Source organism: Pomacea canaliculata, linkage group LG3, assembly GCF_003073045.1.
Source record: "Pomacea canaliculata isolate SZHN2017 linkage group LG3, ASM307304v1, whole genome shotgun sequence".
Classification (NCBI taxonomy): Eukaryota; Metazoa; Mollusca; class Gastropoda; order Architaenioglossa; family Ampullariidae; genus Pomacea; species Pomacea canaliculata.
This window is the reverse complement of record NC_037592.1, coordinates 19,724,835-19,748,754: the sequence shown is the minus strand read 5'-3', so window position 1 is coordinate 19,748,754 and position 23,920 is coordinate 19,724,835. Positions and strand designations below refer to the sequence as shown.

The following is a 23,920-nucleotide window of genomic DNA, read 5'->3' as shown; positions in this document are numbered from 1 at the left end:
CTGGGAAGTGTTTAATGTGTCAGCAAGTGAGGCAAAATCATAAGAAACTAAACTTTAAAGAAAATAGATGGGTAGGTAGACAAGTATGATAACCAGATAAAAATTACATACCTTTGGAGTGCCATCAATGTCTCCCATAAGGAACTCTATTAGCTGCTCTGTGAGTTTATCATCATTTGCACGACCCACAGTCTCTATAGCTAGCTCTATGGCTTGTCCATCTTCAGAGTTACATCGCAGAAAATGCTTCATAGCCTGTAGATCCATACATTTGTACAGCCAAGCACATGCAGGTACACATTATGCACACAAACACACTTTTAGTTGTTGTTTTTTTTAAGAATGTAGAACAAACTTCTGATTTATTTAGAAGAAAGATGTAATGAGAAAGAAATGTTCAGCAAAAACAAGAACTACCTATCATGCTGCAGAATGCATGTGCAAAGTGTATACCTAGCATCCAGCTTTCTTGTTTGAGATTGCCAATGTTTCTGGTATTACAAAATTCAAGGCACAAAAACTGGGGTGGTGTATGCCACATGGCATGTCATACTTGCTGTGAAGCATACCATTCCCTTATATATACAACAGTTTAGTACAATGGGAGCACTCCTAGCCTTACACTGTTATGCCTACATTGTAATCTTTCAAGACACAATATGAGCAGCAAAAATAGATAAAAATGGTTCTTAATAACCTTGCACAGTTTGACACTTTTTCAAAAAAGAAAAATAATAACAATAACACAAAAATTGGTCAATTACTCTGGAGTACTGCCCAGACAGCAGGAAGAATTTACCAGCCAGGAAATGGTTTTTGTCATTCTCAAAGTGCATGGCAATGCTTTGGTAGTCTTCTGAAGTTGCATCTGACCCTGAATGACAAAGGACAGCAATTCTTGAGATGTTTTGATAAAGTGTGGGAATTCAGTAGTTAATGAGCAGAAGCAATCATAAAAACCTCGTTGATACATTATACATAGGTGTGCACATGAATATCCTTGATGTAAGTCTGTTTGTTTTATATATATAATTGCCACTTGCCCATTTTTTTCATTTGCTAATATTTTTCACTGTTGACATCTTTTAATGCTGCACCTTGCAACAAACTTTATTTCTTATTTTAATTTCTAAATTTTACTTTAGTGACTAGAGCAGGGGGAGGGGGAGAAATTGGTGTTTTACGCCGTGCCAGCAACTGAGGCTATATTACGGCAAGGCAGCCACCCCTGTAAACAGATGTCACATGCAGAGAAAGAACAGCGTGCCCGAGACGAGAAATGAACTCTGGGCAGCCAGCCTTCACTGTATTGGTGACAGGCGCTAACCGTTGCGCCACCAGACCGCTCATAGTGACTAGAGCACCTTCCCATGTTCAAATTGTCCACTGGGACAAATAAAGTTGGTCATTGTCATCGTCATTGATCTATATTCTGTCAAATATTAACACATATTCTACACAGAAACTACTAAACAATTCAAATAAGACCTTAATAAACATTTTCAAAGTTATTTTAGAGAGATGTCACAGATGATCCTCTTAATTCCTTAATCAAGCTTTTTAGGTAACACAATTACAAGCATGTTCATAAGTATATAAAATTAAAACTGTAATGCTATCAATAGTCTGCAAGTGGTCACCAAATTAGTCCTACACACCAATGATGTCTGCATAAATCTCCATCTGGCCATGAGCCTGAGCAAGCTGGAAGGCCTCATCATTGCAGTGAGACATTACCAGGAACTGTATGGCTGATGCATAGTCATTTAGATGCTGGAAAAATCTGCACAAAAATTAATTTTGCATAGAAAAATGCAAAAGAAAACCAATGATGACAATGTATGAAATACAAAAATGCAATTCTGCTCTATCAATAGAGCCCATAAGACTGCAAATCACATGCACAAGTATACGAGTTGCTTCTTTATTTCTGAAGAAGCTTACTATATGAAGCACACTGCTGCTCAGCAAGAATAAATGCTGCTGCTTCTTATTCTGTCCATATCTCCTACTTGTCTTAAAGGTTGAGTGCATGCTAATAATAAAGTTAATTTGTATAGTGCTTTTCCCCACCATTAAAGGCTGGCTCAAAGCACTATTACTAAAAAGAAAAACATACAAACATAAAAATAAGGGATGTTGGACTTAAAAACAATAAGTTTAAAGCAATGGTATAAACAATGTCTTGAATTTCATGTGTAGGCCAGCATAACAAACTTAAAAAAAATTCATCGAAATAGTGAATTTGAAGTTTTAGGGCAACACAGTTGAGAGCAGAGCACAGTCCTGGCACTAAAGAAGCAAAGGTGATAGCAGTCAGTGACACACAGGGAGCAAGATGCAGGATGACACAAACACATCTCATCACCAGACGACATCATGACACGCATAGATCCAGAATCTAATCTACACAACATGGTCCACAATACTGGAACAACTACAAGTGTCAGTAAAGGAGGTGCAAAATCTGGTACAGCCAAAAGTCCAAAGCAAGACGGCAAAACAAATCAGGAGACAGAAGTAATTAGTGAAAGGAAATGACACAGCACAAGCACTCAAGAACAATCCAGAACAGAGACAAACAGCACAACAAACATCACAGATGAGTAGAAGAAACCAAAACTCAACGTAGATCCACGGATGAAACAAAATTACAGAGAGCTGGTCCCATCCAGCCAGTTAGGCAAAGAGACATCACTTTCTCTCATGATTATGTGCTATATAAATCACACATTATTATTATTGTCATTTGCTTTGTCACACTTGATGATAAGCTCTTGAAATGAAGGCTTTCACAAAGCTGTCCATTTCAACAAGAGCGTCTACAGGCCTATACAGACTAATGTAGAGATGCACTGGAAAAGGCAAGATTTCTGCCCTCAATTCCTGGAAAAGCCTACAGCCACACTGGGGAAGACACAAGTTTTAATTCTAGTGTAGGTGGTGTATTAGCCCATTGCGGTCTATCCTGAGGTGGAAAATGGTTCCCTGGACTAGTCTGAACAGATGATGGTAGCTGTCTGGTGACTGTGTTGGTGATGGTTTTTATCTCTTTGAGACTAACCTTGTCTTCTTCCTCCTTGTCTTCAGCTCCAAGTTTTGCCATTCTTTCAGCTTGCTTGATGTCTTGGAAAAAACAATTTAGGGTATCATCTGGAGTAGCATTTTCATGGAAGACATCTCTGTTTGTATCCATTTTTCCTGAGGGTATTTTTCCCAAGCATGGTCAGTGCCAAAGGTTTCTTGCTTTTGTCACTATGTTTATTTTTGCCGAGAAACAAGCAGCTATGGTAAAAACGGTAACACCTTTCTCTATCTCTTTCCAAGGAGAGTAACAGTTGGAAGGGATGTCTTCACTTTTGCAGGCAGCCACTTTTGATGTTTTCTCTGCAGCACCTGTGTCTCTCTCATCAGACTTGATCTTTTATGCCTCTTGTCACACACTCTATGCTACATGAAGACAGTACATTCTTTTTCTCTACAAAGCATAAAGATCTTCCTATGACTTTATGATCATCTCAACTTTCTGAAACTGAAATTTCTAAACATTCTCTAGGTTTCTTCTTATCAGGTAAATGTGAAATAAACGACCAGTTGGCAGAACAGAATGACTACAACAGAATATCAATAAGTTACAAGCACAATTATCATGGAAACCTAAGTAATCAAATTCAGGTTCAAAACCCCTTGGCAAAGTCTTAGTGCCTCTGGTGACAAAAATGGCATTAAACATCATTATAAAAAAGAAATTCAACTAACATGTCAGTATCATCAAATAAAGAGTCCTAATTTCATAAAAACATACCAAGTACTATGCTAAGCTAACAAAGTCCAACTCACTCCTTAGATCAATTTAATATTGTTTACAGAATTGTGCAGGAGGCATTACTGAGCACACTGTGGCATGTGACATTGTCACGAAAGAGTAGAAATAGCACTATAGACTATAGCATGGGTGCCACATCTTCCTTCCTCCTCAGTTGAGCAGACACAAGGTCAAACAGACTTGCGCATGAAAGGTCACACAGCGGTACAGCCATCGTCCGTAGGAAGAAGGGACAGCTGCTAATTGACCTCTCAAAGAAAGAAAAGGGTGTAGCGTCGGGGAAAATCACCGCATCATCAATGATGACCGGACACGGGTTAGGTCCAGGGCAGCGGGGGAACCCAGAGGGTGGGCGACTGTGTCTCGCAGGTCAGAAACCCATAGAATTGATAATCAAGGAAAGGACAGCCAATTACTACTACAAAATGCAGTGTCTTCCAGCAGACCACACAGTCCGACAGATCCATTTACAACCCCACAGACGCAGAACAAGCCGCTCCACTCCACAACCATACATCTAAGACACAGAAAACACTAAGGTGCAGAAACAAACACAACAGCCCCTTACCATTATAACAGCATGTAAACACAACCCTGGACACTTCCACAACCACAGACTTTGACCTCACAAAGTACAACAAAGAAAAACACCAAAACTAAATCATTGCTGAAGCAAAACAAAGAAAAGCTAAGCAACACATAAAAAGACCACACACACAGATATATACTGATGGATCTTACAATCCAGAAACACATGCAACAGGATTTTGAGTTTGCTATCTTGACAACATTATCATCTCCAACAGACTCCCAAATCATAACTCAATATTCACAGCTGAACTAAGTGCCATGCTGACAACTTTTCAGACACTTCACCTTAATGAAGAACACCATGAAGCTACAATACCTATTAATATCTGAATCACTGTCAGCACTCCAGGTGATAAAAAACAAATCCTCAAACAGAACAGACACAGTATATGAGATACTGTCTACCATAAAAAAGATAAATCAAGAAAATGGAGACATTAAGTTACTTTGGGTTCTGTCTCACATAGGGATAAAAAGAAATGAAGAAGTCTGTCATGAACCAGCCTGGTTCAAGGCCAGAACAACAGCCGAAGCGGGTGTAGATAATTATAGGTGGGCCGGGCTCAGTGAAAGCGGACAGTGCGGGAAGCCTTTCTGTTCGTTTTTACGACTTGACAGGTCGCCGTGACTTATAGAAGCGATCGAGGCCCAGGGTCGGGGGTGTAAGTACTCACGGGATTAGCGCAGTAGGCAGTAGTCGCCTTAGTATTAGAGCAATAGCGTCAGAACCAGGTATATTAGGTGACGAGTAGTCACGTGTCTTTTTAGTATATAGTTAGGGGTAGATGTTTAGTCGGGGCTTTTCCCCTCGTATCCCAACAGAGACGTCTGTCTCTGAGTTTTCAGACGCATGCAGCAGGTCTGCGACAGGGAAGCCCGTTCCGCGTAGAACGTACCACTACCTGCTGGCACTTGCGGTCTGGTGGTAGAGTAAGTGGTGAGAGGTGTAACGAAGAGGTTGACTCTCACTAACGACGAGCGAGGGCGTCCACTGTGTTACGTCGTCAAGTGCTTAGTCAGTCGCGCTTATCTTCTCGTCAGCGGGTGTGTACAGCCAGTCACCTCTATCTTCACGTCAGCAAGTGTGTACAGCCAGTCACACATATCTTCACGTCGGCAAGTGTGTACAGTCAGTCGCACTTACCTTCACGTCGACAAGTGCGTACAGTCAGTCGCACTTATCTTCTACGTCAGCGGGTGCGTACAGTCAGTCGCACCCATCTTCACATCAACAGGTGCATGCAACCAGCTGCACTTACTTTCAAGAACAAATGGCAAGGTAGCCAAGTGGTACCCCAGTGCCAGTGCAAAGGAACAAGTGCGTGTTCCAGGAGGGCTTCAGACTCCCAGACTATGAACTGTAAGCCCGGAACGGACAGAGTGTCCGGACGTATGTACCAATTAGTTAACATCTAAAGTTTAGTCTATAACCATCAATCACCGGCGCTGATGCCGGGTCACTTTAAATAGCTATATGTACGATCAATTTCATGTCAACCTAAATTTTGCTTTCTGTTTTAATTATAACTATATAATCTGTACAACTGTCTTGTTAGTTGTGTGTTGGCGCACGTGAGTGAGTGACTGTTAGTCATTACGCGTGCGGACGTGTGAACGGGCGGGTGACTGAGTGTGAGGGTGAAAGCGGGTGGAGCGAGCCAGCTAGAGTGACCCCTTTCCCCTCGGGTGGTAACATCATCCCTCTGCAGCCGCCTCGTTTCATCACAAAGTCAATAAATTAGTTAAATTGTCAACAAACCAAAAAACAACCCCTAAAGTCACCACCCTAAACATACCTATTTCACCAGCAGAGAGATGAATGGCCATAAAACCAGCAATAAAACTAAGGTGGCAAGAGAAATAGAGAAAGAAAGGTAAAGGTACTAGGAGACTAATAGATGATCAGCCTAGTGGCACCCTGAAATTCTTCCCTGAAAGTCAAATAGGTCTGAACAAACCAAAATAGCTAGAATGATGCTGAATGGAGAATATCTAGAAGATACAAGGAAAAATTATCATAGACTGGCACTAAACTTCATTAACTGCCTCAACCCTCTAAAAGAACTGTGGCACGATACACTTTCATTAAAAGCATCAGTAGCAACAAGCCACCCAAACTCCAGACTAATATAAGTTAGACAAAAGATAATAACTAGATTTATAAAAAAAGAAGATATACACCCACAGGAAAGAGACGCCACACAGTCTGAAATAATCATAAATGCCAAATTTGTAAAGCACATACTCACACTCTTAAGGAGCATCCTATTAGCGCTTAAGAACAAGAATGAAACACGAACAGCATATGAGGGACAGGAAAACAAACAAATAACATCATCATCACCATCATCAAACTCTTCGCGCATCAGGTTGAACATAAGGCCTCAACCAGAGTCCGCCACCTATGTCGATCGGCTGAAAACCGCTCTAGGTGACCCCATGTCCAGCCCTTTCCTTTCATCTCCCTTTCCACCGTTCTTCTCCAAGTTTCCTTTGGGCGGCCTCGTTTTCTTCGCCATCTGGAGTCCATCGTAGGACGACTGTGGAGAGGTCTGCTGTCTGCTGGCGGAGCACATGTCCAATCCATCGCCAACGCCTTCGTTGAACCTGCGTGCTGATGGACTCGGTTTCAGCTCCTCGGTGGAGTTCTTCGTTGGTGATGGTATTTGGCCAAAAGATGTTAAGTATGCACCTGAGGCGTCTGTTTTGGAAGACGTCAAGTCTGTTACAGATGAATTTGGTCATCTTCCATGATTCGGATCCGTAAAGGAGGGTGCTGATCACAGTTGACTGGAAGATTCTCAGCTTGATCTTCTTACTGATGTTTGTTGCCTTCCATGTGCTCCTGAGTGATGCGAAGGCCTGGCTGGCTTTCGCCAGTCAGGCTCGAATCTCCAATTCCGTATCCCCGGTGTTTGACATTTTGGACCCAAGATATGTGAAACTGTCAACTTCCTCAATCTCTTCTCCATTTAGTTTGATGCTGTCTTGGACTCTGTCGCTCACTCTCATACTTTTCGTTTTCTCCACTGACCTTCAAGCCAAGGTTTCCAGCTGTTTCTGAGAAGGCATTTGTTTTTTCCTGCATGTCTTGGTGGCGATGCGACAACAGGGCAATGTCATCAGCAAAGTCCAAGTCTTCCAGTGCTGTTGTTGCTGTCATAGTCATGGTCCATCTGATCCCTCTCTTCTCACTGTCGGTGGAAGTCTTCATGATCCAGTCCATGGCCAGGATGAAGAGGAACGGCGACAGAATGCAGCCTTGCTTCACCCCAGTACTGACGTTGAAGGGGTCTGTGAGCTCCGTGTCACAACCTGGGATTTGAAATCGCTTTACAGCATTGCAATGACCTGAACAAGTTTTGCAGGGACTCTGTAATGCCTAAGGATCTTCCATAAAGACTCTCAGTGAATGCTGTCAAAAGCCTTCTCCAGGTCGATGAAACTGATGTACAGCGGTGTGTTCCACTCATTGCTCTGCTCCAGAATATGTCGCAGAATGAAGATGTGTTCGGAGCAGGATCGTCCAGGACAAAATCCTGCTTGCTGTGGTCGGAGGTCTTTCTCAACAGTTGCCGTCGGTCTTGACAAAACAATCTTGCTGAAGACCTTGCTGGTGAGGGAGAGTAGCGTTATGCCCCTCCAATTATTGCAGTCACCAAGATCTCCTTTCTTGGGTAATTTGAAGATGAGCCCTGTCTTGCACGCAGCAGGGAGCTGTCCTGATTCTCAAATTTGCCTGAAGATTTCAGTCAGTATGGGACCTGTCATTCACATCTGCTTTCAACATCTCTGCTGTAATTCCATCTACCCCTGGTGCCTTGCCGCTCTTCATTTTCTTGATTGCTGCTGTCACTTCTTCCAGGCTTGGCGGGTCTGTGCAGATGTCAAGGTCTATAGCTGCTGGCTGGATGTCTGCAAGCTGAGGGGGATCTGGTCTGTTCAGAACTGACTCAAAATGCTCCCTCCAGCGCTGAAGTTTTTCTGCCTCTCCCTTGATAACATTACCGTTCATGTCTTTCACTGGCACATCACTGTTCTTAAACCCGTTGTTTAGCTGTTTGTTTATCATGTACAGTGTCTTCAAGTCATTTTTCCTTGCTTCTATTTCAGCTTCAGCTGCCAATGTCTCTATGTAGACTCTTTTGTCAGTTTTAGTCATCTTCTTTACCTCTTTGTTTAGTTTTGTATATCTTTGTCTGTGTTGTTCCTTCAGGAGTTCAGATCTAGTGCTGTTGATTTTATTGTTTGGCTGACTTTCTGTCATCTATCTTTTTCCATGTCTCTTCTCTGATCCATTGTTCTTCTTCCGTTGGTCATCTAAGGTCATCTCTTGTTGGTCTCCTAGAGCCTGGAACCTGTTCTTTACTTCCATAGCAAAAGCTCGTTTGGTGGCTGAATCTTTCAGTTTGCCGGAGTCCACTCTCTGCTGGCGCACCTGTTTTCCTCCTAGGTACAGGTGGCAAGTAACAGCATAAAAAAAAGAGGGCACCAGCACAATACAGAACTACGGCAGACCAGACAGGCCTTCAAAGCACAGGTATACCACCAAAATAGACTTGGCAAACCAAATCACAAACAGAAAAAGAGAGCACAAACAAAATAGACAACACCTGCAGCATCACAAGACAGTGACACCCCCTCCCTACACCCACACCTCCCACAGTGCAAAATCACTGCGAGGTGGAAGCACTTTTTCTCAAAATCAACAACAACAAGGGGGGGGAGAGAGAGCACCTTGAGAGAAGTACGTGACAAGTCATTGCCAACCAGCAGCCTGGTTGACTTAGTCTGTGCCTGGAGCTATGTTCTGTCTTAAGCTAAATCCTTTAGGCGGCCAGCAAGCGGTCACTGTAATAAAGAGGTTTCAACAACCTACAGCTACATGTTTGAGCATGATTTACAAAGTGAAAGCGAGCGTGTGCCATGTGGTAAGTCACCATGTTAAACATGTTTGAAAGAGATGCACTTTTCCAGATGAAAGAGAAGTATTCAAAATGCCTATAATTGTTCATGAGGAAAATAAGCATACAGAAAACTTGCAGCACCATAGTTTTAATGTACACAGTAGAGTCATATCGACCTCCCACCTGAGTTATTAACCTTCTTGTTCTTCTTGTTCCTATTCGCCCCCTGTGGAGCATAGGGCCACAAGTTATTAACCTTGCTATGACCATATTGTTTCAACCAATCGAATCAATCAATTAACCCAGGTTCAAGAAGTAACATCTGTATGACAATAACAGAACGTTGGCATATGTATTTAATATGAACCTCCAAACAAAAGAATAAATGACAAAAGCTGGAAAAAAAAATGATTACAGAGAAAACTGCAACTAAATCATTGTGAAATTAGATTTGTTCTTTGAATGTGTATTGCCAAGTGGCCATTTTTGTTCCATAAGATGGTGGTGAAATCTGTTTGAATAACACATGGCTCTGTTGGTAATATCTGATGTTGACAGCTACTTGTGTGATCAATTCATTTTTTGCCAACTGAGTCTTTGCAAATTTTTTGTAACGATGCAGTCTTATGGGGGACAATAGGTTCATGGCAAGGTTTATTGACTAAGGTGGGTGGGTGGTTGATATGGCTTGGGCAATATGATTTGGGGGCAAAATGACAGATGATCCAATGAACAAGCAATCTCTTTAGAATGTACCATATGTATTCTACATTATTTCTACAGAAACAGTTGGCCAAAAGCAGTTTATTTTAAAATGTACTTTTCAACACACAACTTCTGCAAAAAGTCCTGAAAGAGCACAAACTGTTAGTTGTAAGATATGTTAAGGACTTTAAACAAACACCTTCAAAGTTTCAGCATATACTTACTTGGCTACCATCTTGGCACCTTCAACAGACTGGGTTTCTTGAACAATGTGTACAGCCTCCTCTGGATTTTGTAGGTACTCCAGGTTAATACGAATAACATTGTCCCACTCTTTGGCCATTTTGTATGCCTCTGCAGCTTCCTTATAGCGCCCATCAGCCTCCTTTGCTTTGGCATACTGGGCATGGATTTTCAGAGAAGTGATTTTGGACTGTAGCTCCCCAACTTTACTCCTATCCAAGAACACGCAAGGTAATTGGAATCTTGACGTTCAAGAGCATAAACATCAGCAAATACAAAATATCAGGGAATAAAGTCATATGACTGTTGAAGAAAAAGAAAAAGAAAAATCCATGTTTTATTAATCTAGGACAGTGTAAGCAATATTTTATGGACTTATCTGAAACTGCATTTATCTGAGAGCTCAAGTTATAACTATCATAAAACCAGATCAACTCTGTCTACATTCTTTGAGAAGTAAAAGTTTTCACAGCTTCAGTGTGTTTTGCACACTCTAATACCAACTAGGAAATGTCACAAAACACATCACGTCGTGCATAAATAAATGAATATATAATGGAAGAAACTGTTGGCTTCTTCAAGGAATGTTTTATTAAAAATTACATCCCTTATATACTTTTTTTATGTATATCACTTACTTCCCTTAAGGAATTGGTCAATCAGGTATCTTGTTATATTTGAAAGTATATTTGAAAGCAGTTGGTCAAGAGCCATGTTTGAGATGGTTGCCATTTACTCAATTTGCATGTCAACAGCTAAAAATAGCATTATAATCATGAGTAATATTAGAAGTTCAATGTACAGTCAAATCTCGCTACTATGCCACCCCGCTACTATGCCACTCTCGGTATTATGCCACTTTTGCTCGGTCCTGACTATAAATTCAATGCAAAATAAATTTACTATGCCACCTCCAACTCTCGCTACTATGCCACTATTGTGTGATTGTTAAAAGGCACAAGTTGTGAAATTCCGCGCAGTGCTTGATTATTATACTGTATGGTAGTGTGGGACATGGCAGTTAGGTGGATGGAACATAGCACACACACAGGGAGGGTGGAGGCTGGGGATGGGGGGGTGGTCGCTAGCCGGGTGACAGCCACGTGACAGGGAGAGCGGGAGGGGGTCGACTAGTGACAGGATGCAGGTGCGCGGATGTGGTTGGGAGGGGTGGAGGATGAAGAGGTGAGGGGGAGAATGAGAGGAGACTGCTAGCGCCAGCCGACGATTCTTGAGAACTTTGGACTAACAGGTAACTTGAGCAAATAAAGCCGTTTTTACAAACCCTCGCTACTATGCCACTCTCGCTACTATGCCACTTTTGCTCGGTCCCGGTAGGTGGCATAGTAGCGAGATTTGACTGTATACTCTAATCAAACGTTTCATTGCTTGGAACTTTATGCTTGTATATAATGTGTAAATAATTGTTTTTAATTTCTACCTCATGACCTACTTTCATGTTCTTCCCTTGTTCAATAGTTACTATCTTTTATTCAAACTTAGAAGAAGAAAGTAAAAATTATATTTCTTGCAGAACACACTATTGAAATATTTATAATATATTCTTTCAAATGGTGTGTCAATGATGGTTGTCTGTGTTATAGGTTACTAGGTGTAAATATTTGAAAACATTGTATTTTGTGCCAGCATTAAATGTTCAATCGCATTGCTTTTTGTCTGTATTAAATGAGTCAAGTAAATTCTCTCTCTCTTTGTTTCCAATGACAAGAACACAGGAATTGCTACCTAAGAATGAACTAAAAAAAATCAGCTTTCCATACCCACCCTGGTTAGTGACCCATTATACTCTTAAAAAGGCCCCTCAGGCCAGCTGATCACCAGTTCAATTCTATGGTCTTAAAAGCTAAGGCAACTAGGAGGAATGAGAGAATCAAAGTTATATCATAGGGTAAGTATTGATAAAAGAGAATTTCTTTTAAATTTTATTTCTTGTCCAATTTTAGATGGTAACTATAGGGCTCCCTATTATTTTAATAAAGGGTTAGGAAAATAAGGAAAACTTGCAGAAAGAGACAAAAGTAACAAATACTATCAACACAAGCCTCCATGATTAGTCAGTAGAAGTTTAAAGCCTTTAGGAACCAGACCCAGCCTCATGGCATCCTCAAGGATGGTGACAGCTTACAATCATAAATGATAATAAAATTTTGATTTCTGATGTGAAACTCTAATGTGGACAACAGCTAGTTGCTCTAAAAGCTATCCAACTAACTTTCCTGTTTATAAAACACAAGGGTTTTCTGACTCTTATAGTTAAAATTGTTGGAGGTTTTACCAACCAGCTGCTGAAATAAGTACAGATTAATCTACATATGTTAAGATTATTGCAATTCCGATCTCTGACATAAATTAAGAAACTGCTAGTGTCGTGTATTTATGCTCATAAAACTGCATTATTGAAATTTGATAACAAATAATAATAAAATATCGATCACTTATTTCTAGAATCAACTAAAATTTATAATGTACAAAATCTTTGATGTTTTCAGACTTCCAACACTAAATCATTTACTTTTTTTAGCCCCCCCTTGGAATATTTTCTCAACAGCTCTTGTTCTTGTTATTTGGTTCCTCTTTGTGTTTTCTTTATTTTTGTATTTGATTTTATTCTTCTTTTAGTATGGTTGTTTATTCTTTTATAGCTCATATGTTATTTGTTTGTTTTCATATCTCTCATATGCTGTCTGTGTTTCGTTTTTGTTCTTAAGCGTTCTGAGCATGCTCCTTAGGAGTGTGACTATTTGTGCTTTATAAATTTTACATTTATTACTATTTTCCTTGTGACTTGGAGCTCTCTCTCTCTCATGTGATTTACATGTTTCTACATGCTGAGTTATCATTAAATCTAGTTGTCATCTTTTAAATCATTGCTGAGAATGTCAAAAATTATTTTGAGACTGTTATCAACAATATTTTAATGGGCATATAGCTGTGTTGATTCTTGAACTACATGCATCTGAAAATAATCTCTGATTAACATCAAAATAAGAAACAGAAGCAAGGAAAACAGTAACTGACCAATTTTTTCCTCGAATGTAGACAAATGCTGCCTTGTCATAATATTGGCCTTGTTCATACAGCACAGCTGCCTCTGTCCATTGCTAGAGATAAAAAAGGGAAAAGAAAAACCACATACACCACTAAAAATGAATTCCTATAGAACTTTCTCTGTAGGCAGCAAGCTCAAAGTTTTGTCACACACAGCTACAACACACATTCACACACAAAGATGCCTACAAGAAACACAGTTGCCTCAGGATTAAAAGGTATGAAGAAAGAGAAGAGAAAGCCACTAGCTGCTTAAAGTATTCTTGGAAAAGGTAGGTTTTAAGGCTAGTATCATGTCTGATGTGGTACACGCAGAAGGTCAGCATGAGCATATCAGAGAGACTGAGTTGATAAGATGACTCAGACAACCAGTTTGCTTGTGTTTTGAATGCCAGCAACTAAGGTTATATCAAAGTGAGATAGCGAGTCATGCTTCATTGAAATGGTGACAAACAAGACTTCCAGATAAAACAATAACAATACCACTAACAAAAAAAGAAAAAGAACAATATAAAGTGGCAAGTAATATGTTTTTAAAAAGTGTGTGTGGCATCCTAAAAAGCCACCATAAAAACAGATATTGTGAAAAAAAACTAAAGCCTTAAATCTGATGGTAAAGTTTCACCATCTTTAAAACTGAAAAATTGCAGCTGGTAGAGTGAACTTAAATGAGAAAAATAATGACCCAGCTGTAAAGAAAAAAAAAAACCCACACTGATGGCAGACACTCTGAATGTAAGAGACACACTTAAAAAGGGGCCGCGAAGCTGAATTCAAAAAGCAAAGAAATATTGTCACCGCTATGAAACGAATCAAGGAATTTTGGCACATTTTGCAGGAATTGCTAATAGGGTAGTCTTAAATGACAAGTCACAAGAAAACAAACTAGACAAACTACAAAGCTTCTGTAACTCAGAACAAATTGATACCACTCTCTCCAAGCCCTCAATGACTATATTGGATGTATATCAAGCACTTACCAAACTCAAAGATACTAACACCAGACAATATCGACAACAAAATCCTAAAGCTCTCAGCACCGGCCATTACTGAAAGCCTGACCTACCTGTATAACCTCTGTACTGATAAATCTTACCTTACAATGCACCTTAAACAAGCAAAAGTAATCCCAATACATAATTCAGGTGATCCAAGTGACCATACAAATTTTCGTCCAATCTCAATTCTAATGCCTCTCTCAAAACCCTTTGAAAAACACATCCATAAGCACCTACAAGAGCACCTTATAAGGTTCGAAATATCCAAATCGGCACTCAATCAATAATGGAAGTACAGTTCCACAAACTCATGGGTGTTACCACTGATAATAACTTATCGTGGTCCTAACACATCTCAACCACAAGCAAAAACATCTCCAAGAAAGTCTACCAGCTGTCAAGAATTAAATATTTCCTAGACCCCCACACAAGAAAACTCTTCTATACCACCCACATCCAGTCAATCATTAACTACACCTCCACCCTCTGGGACTCCGCTAGTGGAGCTTCCATGAAACCTTTAGCAAGTGTTCAGAGGCAAGCAATCAAATCCGTTCTGCTAAAACTGAAAATGGACCCGAATGACTTCACCTCTCTAGGCGTCCTTCCTCTAAAAGACAGACTTAAATTTAATCAATGCATTTTCATGTATAAAATACTGACAGGTAAACTATCGCCAAGACTCTCTCTACTATTTTCCTCCAATAACTTTAGAACCTCTCCAAAACTGAATATTCCCATTCCTAGACAAGACCTTTGTAAATCAAGTCTGAAATACTCAGGAAGCGCTATGGAACAGCCTCCCTCTCAGTCTTAAGCAATCAAACTCCCTGAACTTCTGATGCCATCTATCTACATATAGATGAGGCATCTAGAGATTCCTCCCAACTCCAGGAAACCTAGTAAATATATGCATATTTTTTCTTAACCATCATTTTTGTACATAACCACATTCCTTTATGTTTACTACAATTTTTTCTATAATTCTTAATTACTTCATTTATGTAGTTAATTTTCTTCCCTGTAAAGGCTTTTTTTTAATGCTGTGCCAGCAACTTAGGCTATATCACGGCGACAAGAGTAATCTCAACTTAAAAAGTTTAGGGAAAAAAACTTCCAAGTAATGCAACCATAACATTCTTTTAAAAAATTAACACAATAAGCAATCAATGTGTAAAAGATTGGGAAAAGCATAAAATGGAGTGGTGAAGCCCAAAAAGGCCACCATCAAACCAAGAATCAAAAACTTTTCGAGACATAAAATTTCTTAAATTTGATGATAAAGTCCTATCCCCATTTAAAAATGTAAAGACTGCTGCCAATGGGATGGACTTGAACAAAGAAAACAAAGAGTTTTCTGTAAAAAACTGTTATTGGATAGTCTGAGCTCAGGACAAACAATCAAAATATGTAATACATTAAAATTTCCCCTACACCAGGGGCAAACAGGTGGTGGTTCACCTCGTAAAAGGTGTCCCTGCATGGCATAGGTGTGTCCTAACTTTAGTCTAGCAAGGACCACCTCCTCAAGCCTCACAGGAGGGGGGGTGGAATTGGTGTTTTATGCCGTGTCAGCAACTAAAGCTATATTATGGCAAGGCAGCCAGCCCTGTAAACAGATGCCATGTGCAGAGAAAGAACAGCGTGCCCGAGAAGAGAAATGAACTCTGGGCAGCCAACCTTCACTGTATTGGTGACAGGCGCTAACCGATGTGCCACCGGACCGCTTCGCCTCACAGGATGGCATGAAGGTAGGCGGTCAGAAAGACAGGGAAGAGTGGCATATAATATGTTTTGGCCTTGAGTGTCCCAATGGCGTTGCCATAAGAACTGAACGTAGACCGAAAAGAAAGGTTTACAGTCTGATGAAACAAATGACTTTAATTTGCCAGGTGACTAACATGCAGCCTTGGCAGCCTGGTCTGCTCGAACATTGCCTGGGATACCAGCATGGCCAGAAGCCCAAATAAAAACAATGTCCTTGTTTCACTGAATGAGTGCTGCATGAATTTTATGAATCTGGACCACAAGAGGGTGGTCAAAATCATGGGAAAGGAGAGCTTGGAGGGCAGAAAGAGAGTCTGAAATAATCAAAAAGTTGTGCTCCGAAGAGCAGTGAACACGCTGAAAGACAAACAAGATGGCGTGAAGTTCTGCCGTGAAAATAGAACATCCATCTGCCAATTGGATTGAAGTAGCCCATTGCGGTTGGCAGGATGGAACTGCTGCCGCAGCGACTGGGCCACCACTTGGGACTTTGGAGCCATCTGTAAATACAGAACAGAAACCAGGATAGTCAGAAAGGAGTTCATGAAAATGTTGGAGATAGATGGGGTCACTAGTGTCCTCTTTTTTTTTTAAAACTGTAAGATCAAGACAAATCTCTGGAACAGGAAGAGTCCAAGGAGAGCTGGTAGTAGAGTAAGAGGCTCTACCTGTTGAATATCTACTCCGGCAGCTTGTAGGTGAGGTGCTACACGGAGTGATAATGGCTTTTGTTCCTTGGTTCGAATGGCATACAGGGCAGCACGCTGAGGTCCGAAAACAGTACGGTATGCAGGGTTTCCAGGATGAGCTTTTAAATGACAGATATAGGATAGCATGAGTTTCAGATGACGGAGAGAAAGTGGGGGCTCACCAGCTTCTGCATACAAACGTTGTACAGGAGTGGTGCGGAGCCCTTGACGATGAATAGGATCGAGAATTTTGAGATAGGACTCTCGAGCAGAGCCATAGAAGATGGATCCATAGTCTAGCTTGGAGCGGACCAGGGCATGATACAGACGAAGCAGGACCATGCGATCCCCCGGGTGACGGGGCCAACTACTCTATGAATGTCCAAGGCTTTCTAGCAATAAAAACGTAGAGATTTGATGCGAGATAGAAAAGGCAGTTTATGGCCAAAGATGACCCCAATGAATTTTACTTCTTGGATAATGTGGTTCCCAAAGACGACCACAAGAAATTTCCCTTTCTGAACCACTTTAAATAGCATGCTGTACAGAGATATAAGGATATATGCTTTGCCCATCTTCTCTCTTGCTGCATTTCTTTGCCCAATCCTTTTGGATTTCAACAGTTTGGTCAAATGAGAAAGAATACTCAGGTATTAAACTGGGTAGTGTATGCACCTCTGTGTTCGGTTAATGATGTTCTTAACTACTTTGCAATTTCCTAAGAAATTGAAAATATTAAGAGAACGAAGAATTTTACTATCCAACTAAGAAATGTAAATCTTTATTTAGTTTATTTAGAACTTAACAATCCTTATTTAGTACCACAAGAAGTAGACTTTTGGATACCTTTAGGTTAAAACAAGATGGTTCTATAGACTAAAGTTTCTTCTTACCTTCATGCTTTCCAAAATAGCAGCACATTCCTTTTTTAGGATTCTACTTGGCATTTTCATGGCCAGTGACACACCTCTAATTGAAAATGACATAATTATAGAATCATTATTAATGAATGTTTATAGGTGATGTCATATACATGCACTCACCCACATGCATGCAAGTGCAAGAACACTCCATAGTGCACATCAGGGCCGTGCTTAGGGGCAGGCAGACGAGGCATCTGCCTAGGCCCCCGCACATTTGATTAAATAACAACCGTGGCGATCGTGGTGTCAAGGGCCCCGCACATACCTTATGCCTTGGGCCCCGCGGGGGGTAAGAACGGGCCTGGTGCACATAGTGACTGAAGTTGATATGCAGTTTGTGCCTGTATGTTCATCATTGACCAAGCTTTAGTTTCAGCTATGTTTTTGTGATTGACTGTAGGAATCATGCAGACTTTTATTCTTCCACAAATTATGAAGCATTGCCTGTGTCAGCCATTACTTTTTCAGCTTCAGCATTCCGTACATATAGAAATCACATTAACCTCTCATTGGAGTATTTTACTAGCATTCACTTATTTTAATTATGACTTACTTTGTTGTACATGACAATTATTATGGCTTAACTGTATCTTTCTCTAACTCCATCGTTCTTGTTCCCAGATCTACTGTTTATTCTACAACTATAGACTTTGTATTTGCTATGGACATGTATTAATAGTAATGAGTTTGTGGATCTGAACTATAAATTTAGATCTGTACCTTTACACATCTTAATCTGCGAAAAGAGCTGAAAGGTGACAAACAGTTAAACTATTATTTTGATGGATTTGCACTGCTTCTCTTCTAACAGCTTCTTAACTCATTTTGGTTTTTCAAATAGGCATTCTGCAGGCAACCCAATGAGAAGACTAAAAAAAACTATTGTTCTATGCCTGGAGTTGTGATGTGGACAGGAGAATTTGCATCCTGGATCATAGTTTTTTCAAATGATTTGTGCATACTGGAGCAGCTTCTTGCTAGATATCATTCATATTATCTGGCATTCTCTAGACAACAATGAGTGCCATGAGCCTGTCCATAGGACCGAGATATGGCACTATATAAATTCACTGTATTATTAACTTCAAACTTAATACAGGACATACATTTCCCTTTGTATTTAAACATTTCTTCATGTCTCAAACAATATAAGCTGAAATTTGGCACAATTTATTATCATCATTAACATAACATCATTGTCACCACCATTATCACAAACATTATTATAAAGATCATAAACTGTATGGTTATGCCCACAAAGATAAACCATACTTGCGAATGTCTCCAAGCCTGATGGATACCCTTGCAATACCTGCTGCACACACATCATCATGGTCTTTTTCCTTATCACTGTTTGTCATCCCCTTTTCATAGTGAGACATTGCATTATTATAGTCTCCTGTGAACTCCAGCTGTTGTGCATATTCACGTGAGATGTATGGAATCTGCTCTGGAGACAAAGCTTTTGCAAGCTGTAGTGCACTGTCCCAGTGCAGAAGGTCTCTCCGCATCTGTAGACCAGTAAATGGTCTTTTAAATAGTTAACACAATCAAGGTTGGCTGTTAGTTTTATGCTGTGCCAGCAACTAAGGCTACATTACGGCAAGAGATAGTTATATTGAAAGTGTTAAAAAAAGAAGACCCCCAAGTGAGACAATAACAATAGAACAATATAAACCAAAAAAAATAAATGAAAAAGACAATTTAAAAAGGGTAAGCAATGTGTTATTTTTATAAGGTGTGATGTGGTCTATAAGATCATCATTAAACTAGAGGCTGTGAATAATGCCGAAAACTTAAAGCTGATGTTAAAGCCTTACTAGCTTTAAAAAGGAAAACATCTCTGCCAGTGGAGTGGACTTAAACAAGTAAAACTAAGAGCCAGTTACACCATAGGCAAACTGGTGGAGATATACCATAAAAAATAAAAATGCATGACAAAGGTCTATCCTATCCTGTCTACTATTAACTCTTCTCAACCCACAGAGCAACCTGGAGGTGGGTAGTCAGAAAGATGGGGAACTTTAGGGGAAAGATTGCCATGCAACTTATTCTGGTCCAGAGTGTCAAAGTGGAATAGCAAATAGTGAATCTGAAATTATCAAGAAGTTCTGCACCGAAGATCAGTAAATGTGCTGCAAGGCTAGTAAGATGGCATGAAGTTCTGCAGAGAAGATACAGCAGCAATCTGCAAGACGGGCTGAAGAGGCCTGTTGCAGCTGACGGGACGGAACTGCTGCCGCAGCTGCAGGTCCATCATCTGGAACTTAGAATCATCGGTAAAGCCAGAACAGAATCCAGAATAGTCAATGTCCTACAGGCATTGCAGAAAAGTGTTCATTGTTGTCACCTATTTAAATGTCATAAGATCAAGACAAAGTTAAGGAACAGGAAGAGATCCAGGAGAAACTTTCAGGCTCTACCTGTTAAACATTCACTCCAGCAGCCTGTAAATGAGTTGCAGCCCGGAGGGATAATAGTTTGGGCTCCTTAGCATGAAGGACATACATAGCATGGTAAGGATAAAAAACAGCATAGTATACAGAATTTCCAGGGTGATCTTTTAAATGACAGACAAAGGATAGCATAAGTTTCAGTGAAAAGAAAGTGGAGGCTCCCTAGTAATTGCACGTAAAGAAGTGTACAGGAGTGATGCAAATGGCACCCCAACAGATGCAGAGCCCATGATGGTGAACAGGGTTAAGAAATGTGAGATAGGACTCTCAAGCAGACCACAGATGATGAACCATAGTATAGCTTGGAGTGAACCAGGGCATAAGACAGAGAAAGTAAGATAGTGTGATCCACCACCACCCCTCACACCCCCTAAGCTGACATGAGGAATGTCTAATACTTTCTGACATGAGAAGCAATAAGCAATATACAAACAGTTCTCAGAAGTAATGCTAGCAAGTGTTCTCCCAATTTATTTATCATATCAAAACAGAAAATTCACAGGACATCTAAAACAGAGATGTGTCCTGAGTTAAATTTAATCAAACATATTTTTTTCTCCACCACTAAAAATTTGTTTACTGAAGGAAGTGGCAAGTGTTTGGGATAGGGGGAAAAAGGGTGAGCACAGAAGGGTATGTCTCAAACCTCCAGGGCAGCAGATGGATTGCTGGAGCTCAGAAACAAGTCCTGGGCATGGTTGAACTCTCCAAGAAACATGGCAACATATCCAGCCAGCAGGTTACGGTTTTCAATGTTCTAAGAAGAAATTTTGATGTTGGCAGGTTATTTTGCAATAAACAACTATGACATTCTCTGGTAATTGTTACATCCTAAAAACACAATAATCAGAGATAAACAAAGATGCATTTTCACTGAGAATCAACAGATAGCAATTTTTAAACATGTAATAATTTCACATTTAATAAGTGATTACAAATTTATATTACATTTTACAGACAAGCTCTTGGTATATGAAACACTTTTGGTTTGTTTATTCTTTGTTACACCGCGAGGAGTACAGGGCCGCAACAACACCTCGCCAGCAAATGCAATTTGGGGCAGCCCCCCTCAATTGGTTTCATGTGGTTCCAACGTCCTTTGCCTCGCTCTCTACTGTTCTTTTCCAAGTCTACTTTGATCTATCTCCCAACTCTCCTCTTCTCTTCTCTTGAGAGTTCCAGTCAAGTGCCTGCCTGACAACAGTGTCAGCTGGTTTGTGCAGGGTGTGTGCTATCCAGCCACATTTGCGCTTTTTGATGTCTTGGCTAGTGGCATTCTTGTTGGTTCTTTTCCACAGGCTGCTGTTGAAGATCTTTTCAGCCCATCTTATTCCCAGAATATGGCATAGGCATAGGTTGGTAAAGGTCTGGAGCTTGTTGTTTATGATGTTTGTCACTCTCCAGGTTTCAGAACCATACAGTAGGACACTGAAGTTGAAGATGCAGATCTCAATGCGGATCAATGAAGGACTTCAGCTTAATCTTGAAGACTGCCACTAGGAGCTGGTGGACTGAAGCAACATCTGCACCTCTCTTCACTTGGACATCTTGAAGACTCCTTCTCCACTTTCAAGCAACTGTTATACGGTCAGTCTGGTTCTCTGTCTGGCCATCAGGGCAAGTCCAAGTTGTCTTGTGTATATTATTGTGTGGGACATGGTCACTGACATTAGCAGTGCTACTCCCTTTGTGGCCAGAGTAAATAATGGTTTCTCCTGATGTTAGTCTGGTCTGTCCGTTTTCACTCCATCTGGTTTTGCATAACCCAAGAATCCTGGTGTTGTATTTTCTCATTCTGCTTGTCACTTGAACTGACGCCACTTTTGTAGAGGGTTCTGATGTTCCAGGTCTCCTGTGCTCTAGGAGAGAGGAAATACTGTGCCTTTCCTCCATATCCCCTCCCAAAAGAAAACCTTTAATCAATTAAAAACAAATTATACAATTAAGCTTATCTCCATTTTCTTAACTCAAAATTTAAACAATAAACATATTACAATTCATGATTGTCGTGTCCTGTCTCAGGACTCATCAGATTTGCATTTGCAAGCACACATCAGTCAAAACAGGTCCAGTGACAATGCCAATCGATCTGTAAAGAACGACTTTTTTTGTGACAAATCAACATTATAACCTAGCTGAATGTGGATCACATGTAACATTCCTTCCTTCCACACACGCTTATCCACTCGGGTTTTTTCCCCTTGCCTCCCTGCCTACAGATCTCACCAAGCCTGACAGTGACATGAAGAAGACTAGAGATAGAACTGTAATGGATCCGCTTGTGCAATGGAATGTTTTGTTAGGCTTTAAAACAACACTATCTCAACCAATTGCATCCATACAAGGAAAAAAAAGCAATATAAGCAATAATTAAGGTAAAGAGACAAATTGTATTAATAAAATATATACAACTATATGACAGTGTATAAAAAACATGTGGACTTATGTTTACAAACTCTCATGATGCCGTGATTGTAGGACCATGAAAGTGTATCCACTGTTGAGACTAACGGACTTTCGTCCTTTCAATCTTTCTTTTCTTCTCTTTCTCATTTTATGGACAACTATCAAGTGTCACTGCACTGAGGCCTCTGCAGCATTAAAATAGGAGAGTGGTTTTCTGCAGCTTCTTTGTACAGTCCTGATAATCTAATCCCACAGGTCATTAACTGTGACAGATTTATCGCTACCCTTTCCACCTAGCACCTCGACAAGTACTTTCTATTTTCGTTCGCTCTTTCCCATCTTACAGAATAACCAGCAGGTAAAACTTCCCTGACTACATGTTTGCTGATAAAAATAGTAGAAAAGTGGTTTTCTACATGAACTCAATACGAATTTACAAGCAGAAGTGTCAAAGAATGGCTTATTAAAATGAAACTTTTGAGAGAATTTGCTCTCAATGACATGATTGTATACTGATGCAGACAAGAAATCTGCAGCACATTTCTCTGGTTGTATTTTGTTGTTTGGTCTAAAACTCAAGCTATAACAGCTTCTAGCATCTAGACCACCCTAATCGCAGTGTCCCCTTTCCAAAAGTTACACCTACAGGTGGGAGGGTGATACCAAGGAGACATGCTAACAATGCAAAGTTGTAAAGTAAATCATATCATGGCGTTCAGGTGCTTCCCAAACACATTCTAATAGCCAGAACTGATCCGTGTCCAGCCTGGTAGTTGAAAACTAGAGAAGTATAAAGCCTATAGGTTTTAATAAGCATTATATCTTAATAACCAATTTCAAATATTCTGTCAAATGAGCATAACAACAAGCTATCCGTTCAAACTGTGCAAACAGAAAAATAAATAAAAATAAAAAACATTACAATTTGACAAATAAAGCGTAATACACCCATTGAACCGAAAATATAATAATTAATAAAGAAAGTCAAATATTCACAACAATGAGTCACAACAGTAAGTACAAAACTATAGGTTGTCAAATCTTAATCCCCAGTAGTGTCACCGCTGTACACAGCCCAAGGTCAATCTTGTTGTCCCAGAACTCAGCTGCAGTGTTTCCTATGAATAAGTGCTGAACTTCCAACTTAGGCTAGAAGAGAAAAGGGTGAATCTAGTATGTGGCCCCATCCATCCTAGGGATCTACCCCTTCCCCATCCACTAACCCTGCTCCTCCTCCGCCCCTTTCTTCCGCGCTGGCTAGCTGGTCACTGCAAATGTGCCCTCAGATGACAGGATTTACTGTAACATATTAACTGATAAACTTGCGTGTGAAGTGAACC

General features: G+C 40.3%; 1 protein-coding gene across 2 annotated transcripts in view; it reads right to left on the bottom strand.

Annotated features, from left to right (window-relative positions):
* Positions 1–23,920, bottom strand: part of LOC112560835 (WD repeat-containing protein 19-like) — a gene marked incomplete at its 5' end in the record, with an annotated part of 91,437 nt that overhangs the window by 9,143 nt on the left and 58,374 nt on the right. For both annotated transcript variants that reach the window (XM_025232905.1, XM_025232906.1), the window contains 8 exon segments: positions 112–255; positions 765–874; positions 1,659–1,783; positions 10,254–10,484; positions 13,312–13,394; positions 17,689–17,764; positions 18,991–19,229; positions 20,821–20,931. In XM_025232905.1, the coding sequence (XP_025088690.1) occupies positions 112–255; positions 765–874; positions 1,659–1,783; positions 10,254–10,484; positions 13,312–13,394; positions 17,689–17,764; positions 18,991–19,229; positions 20,821–20,931 (1,119 nt within the window).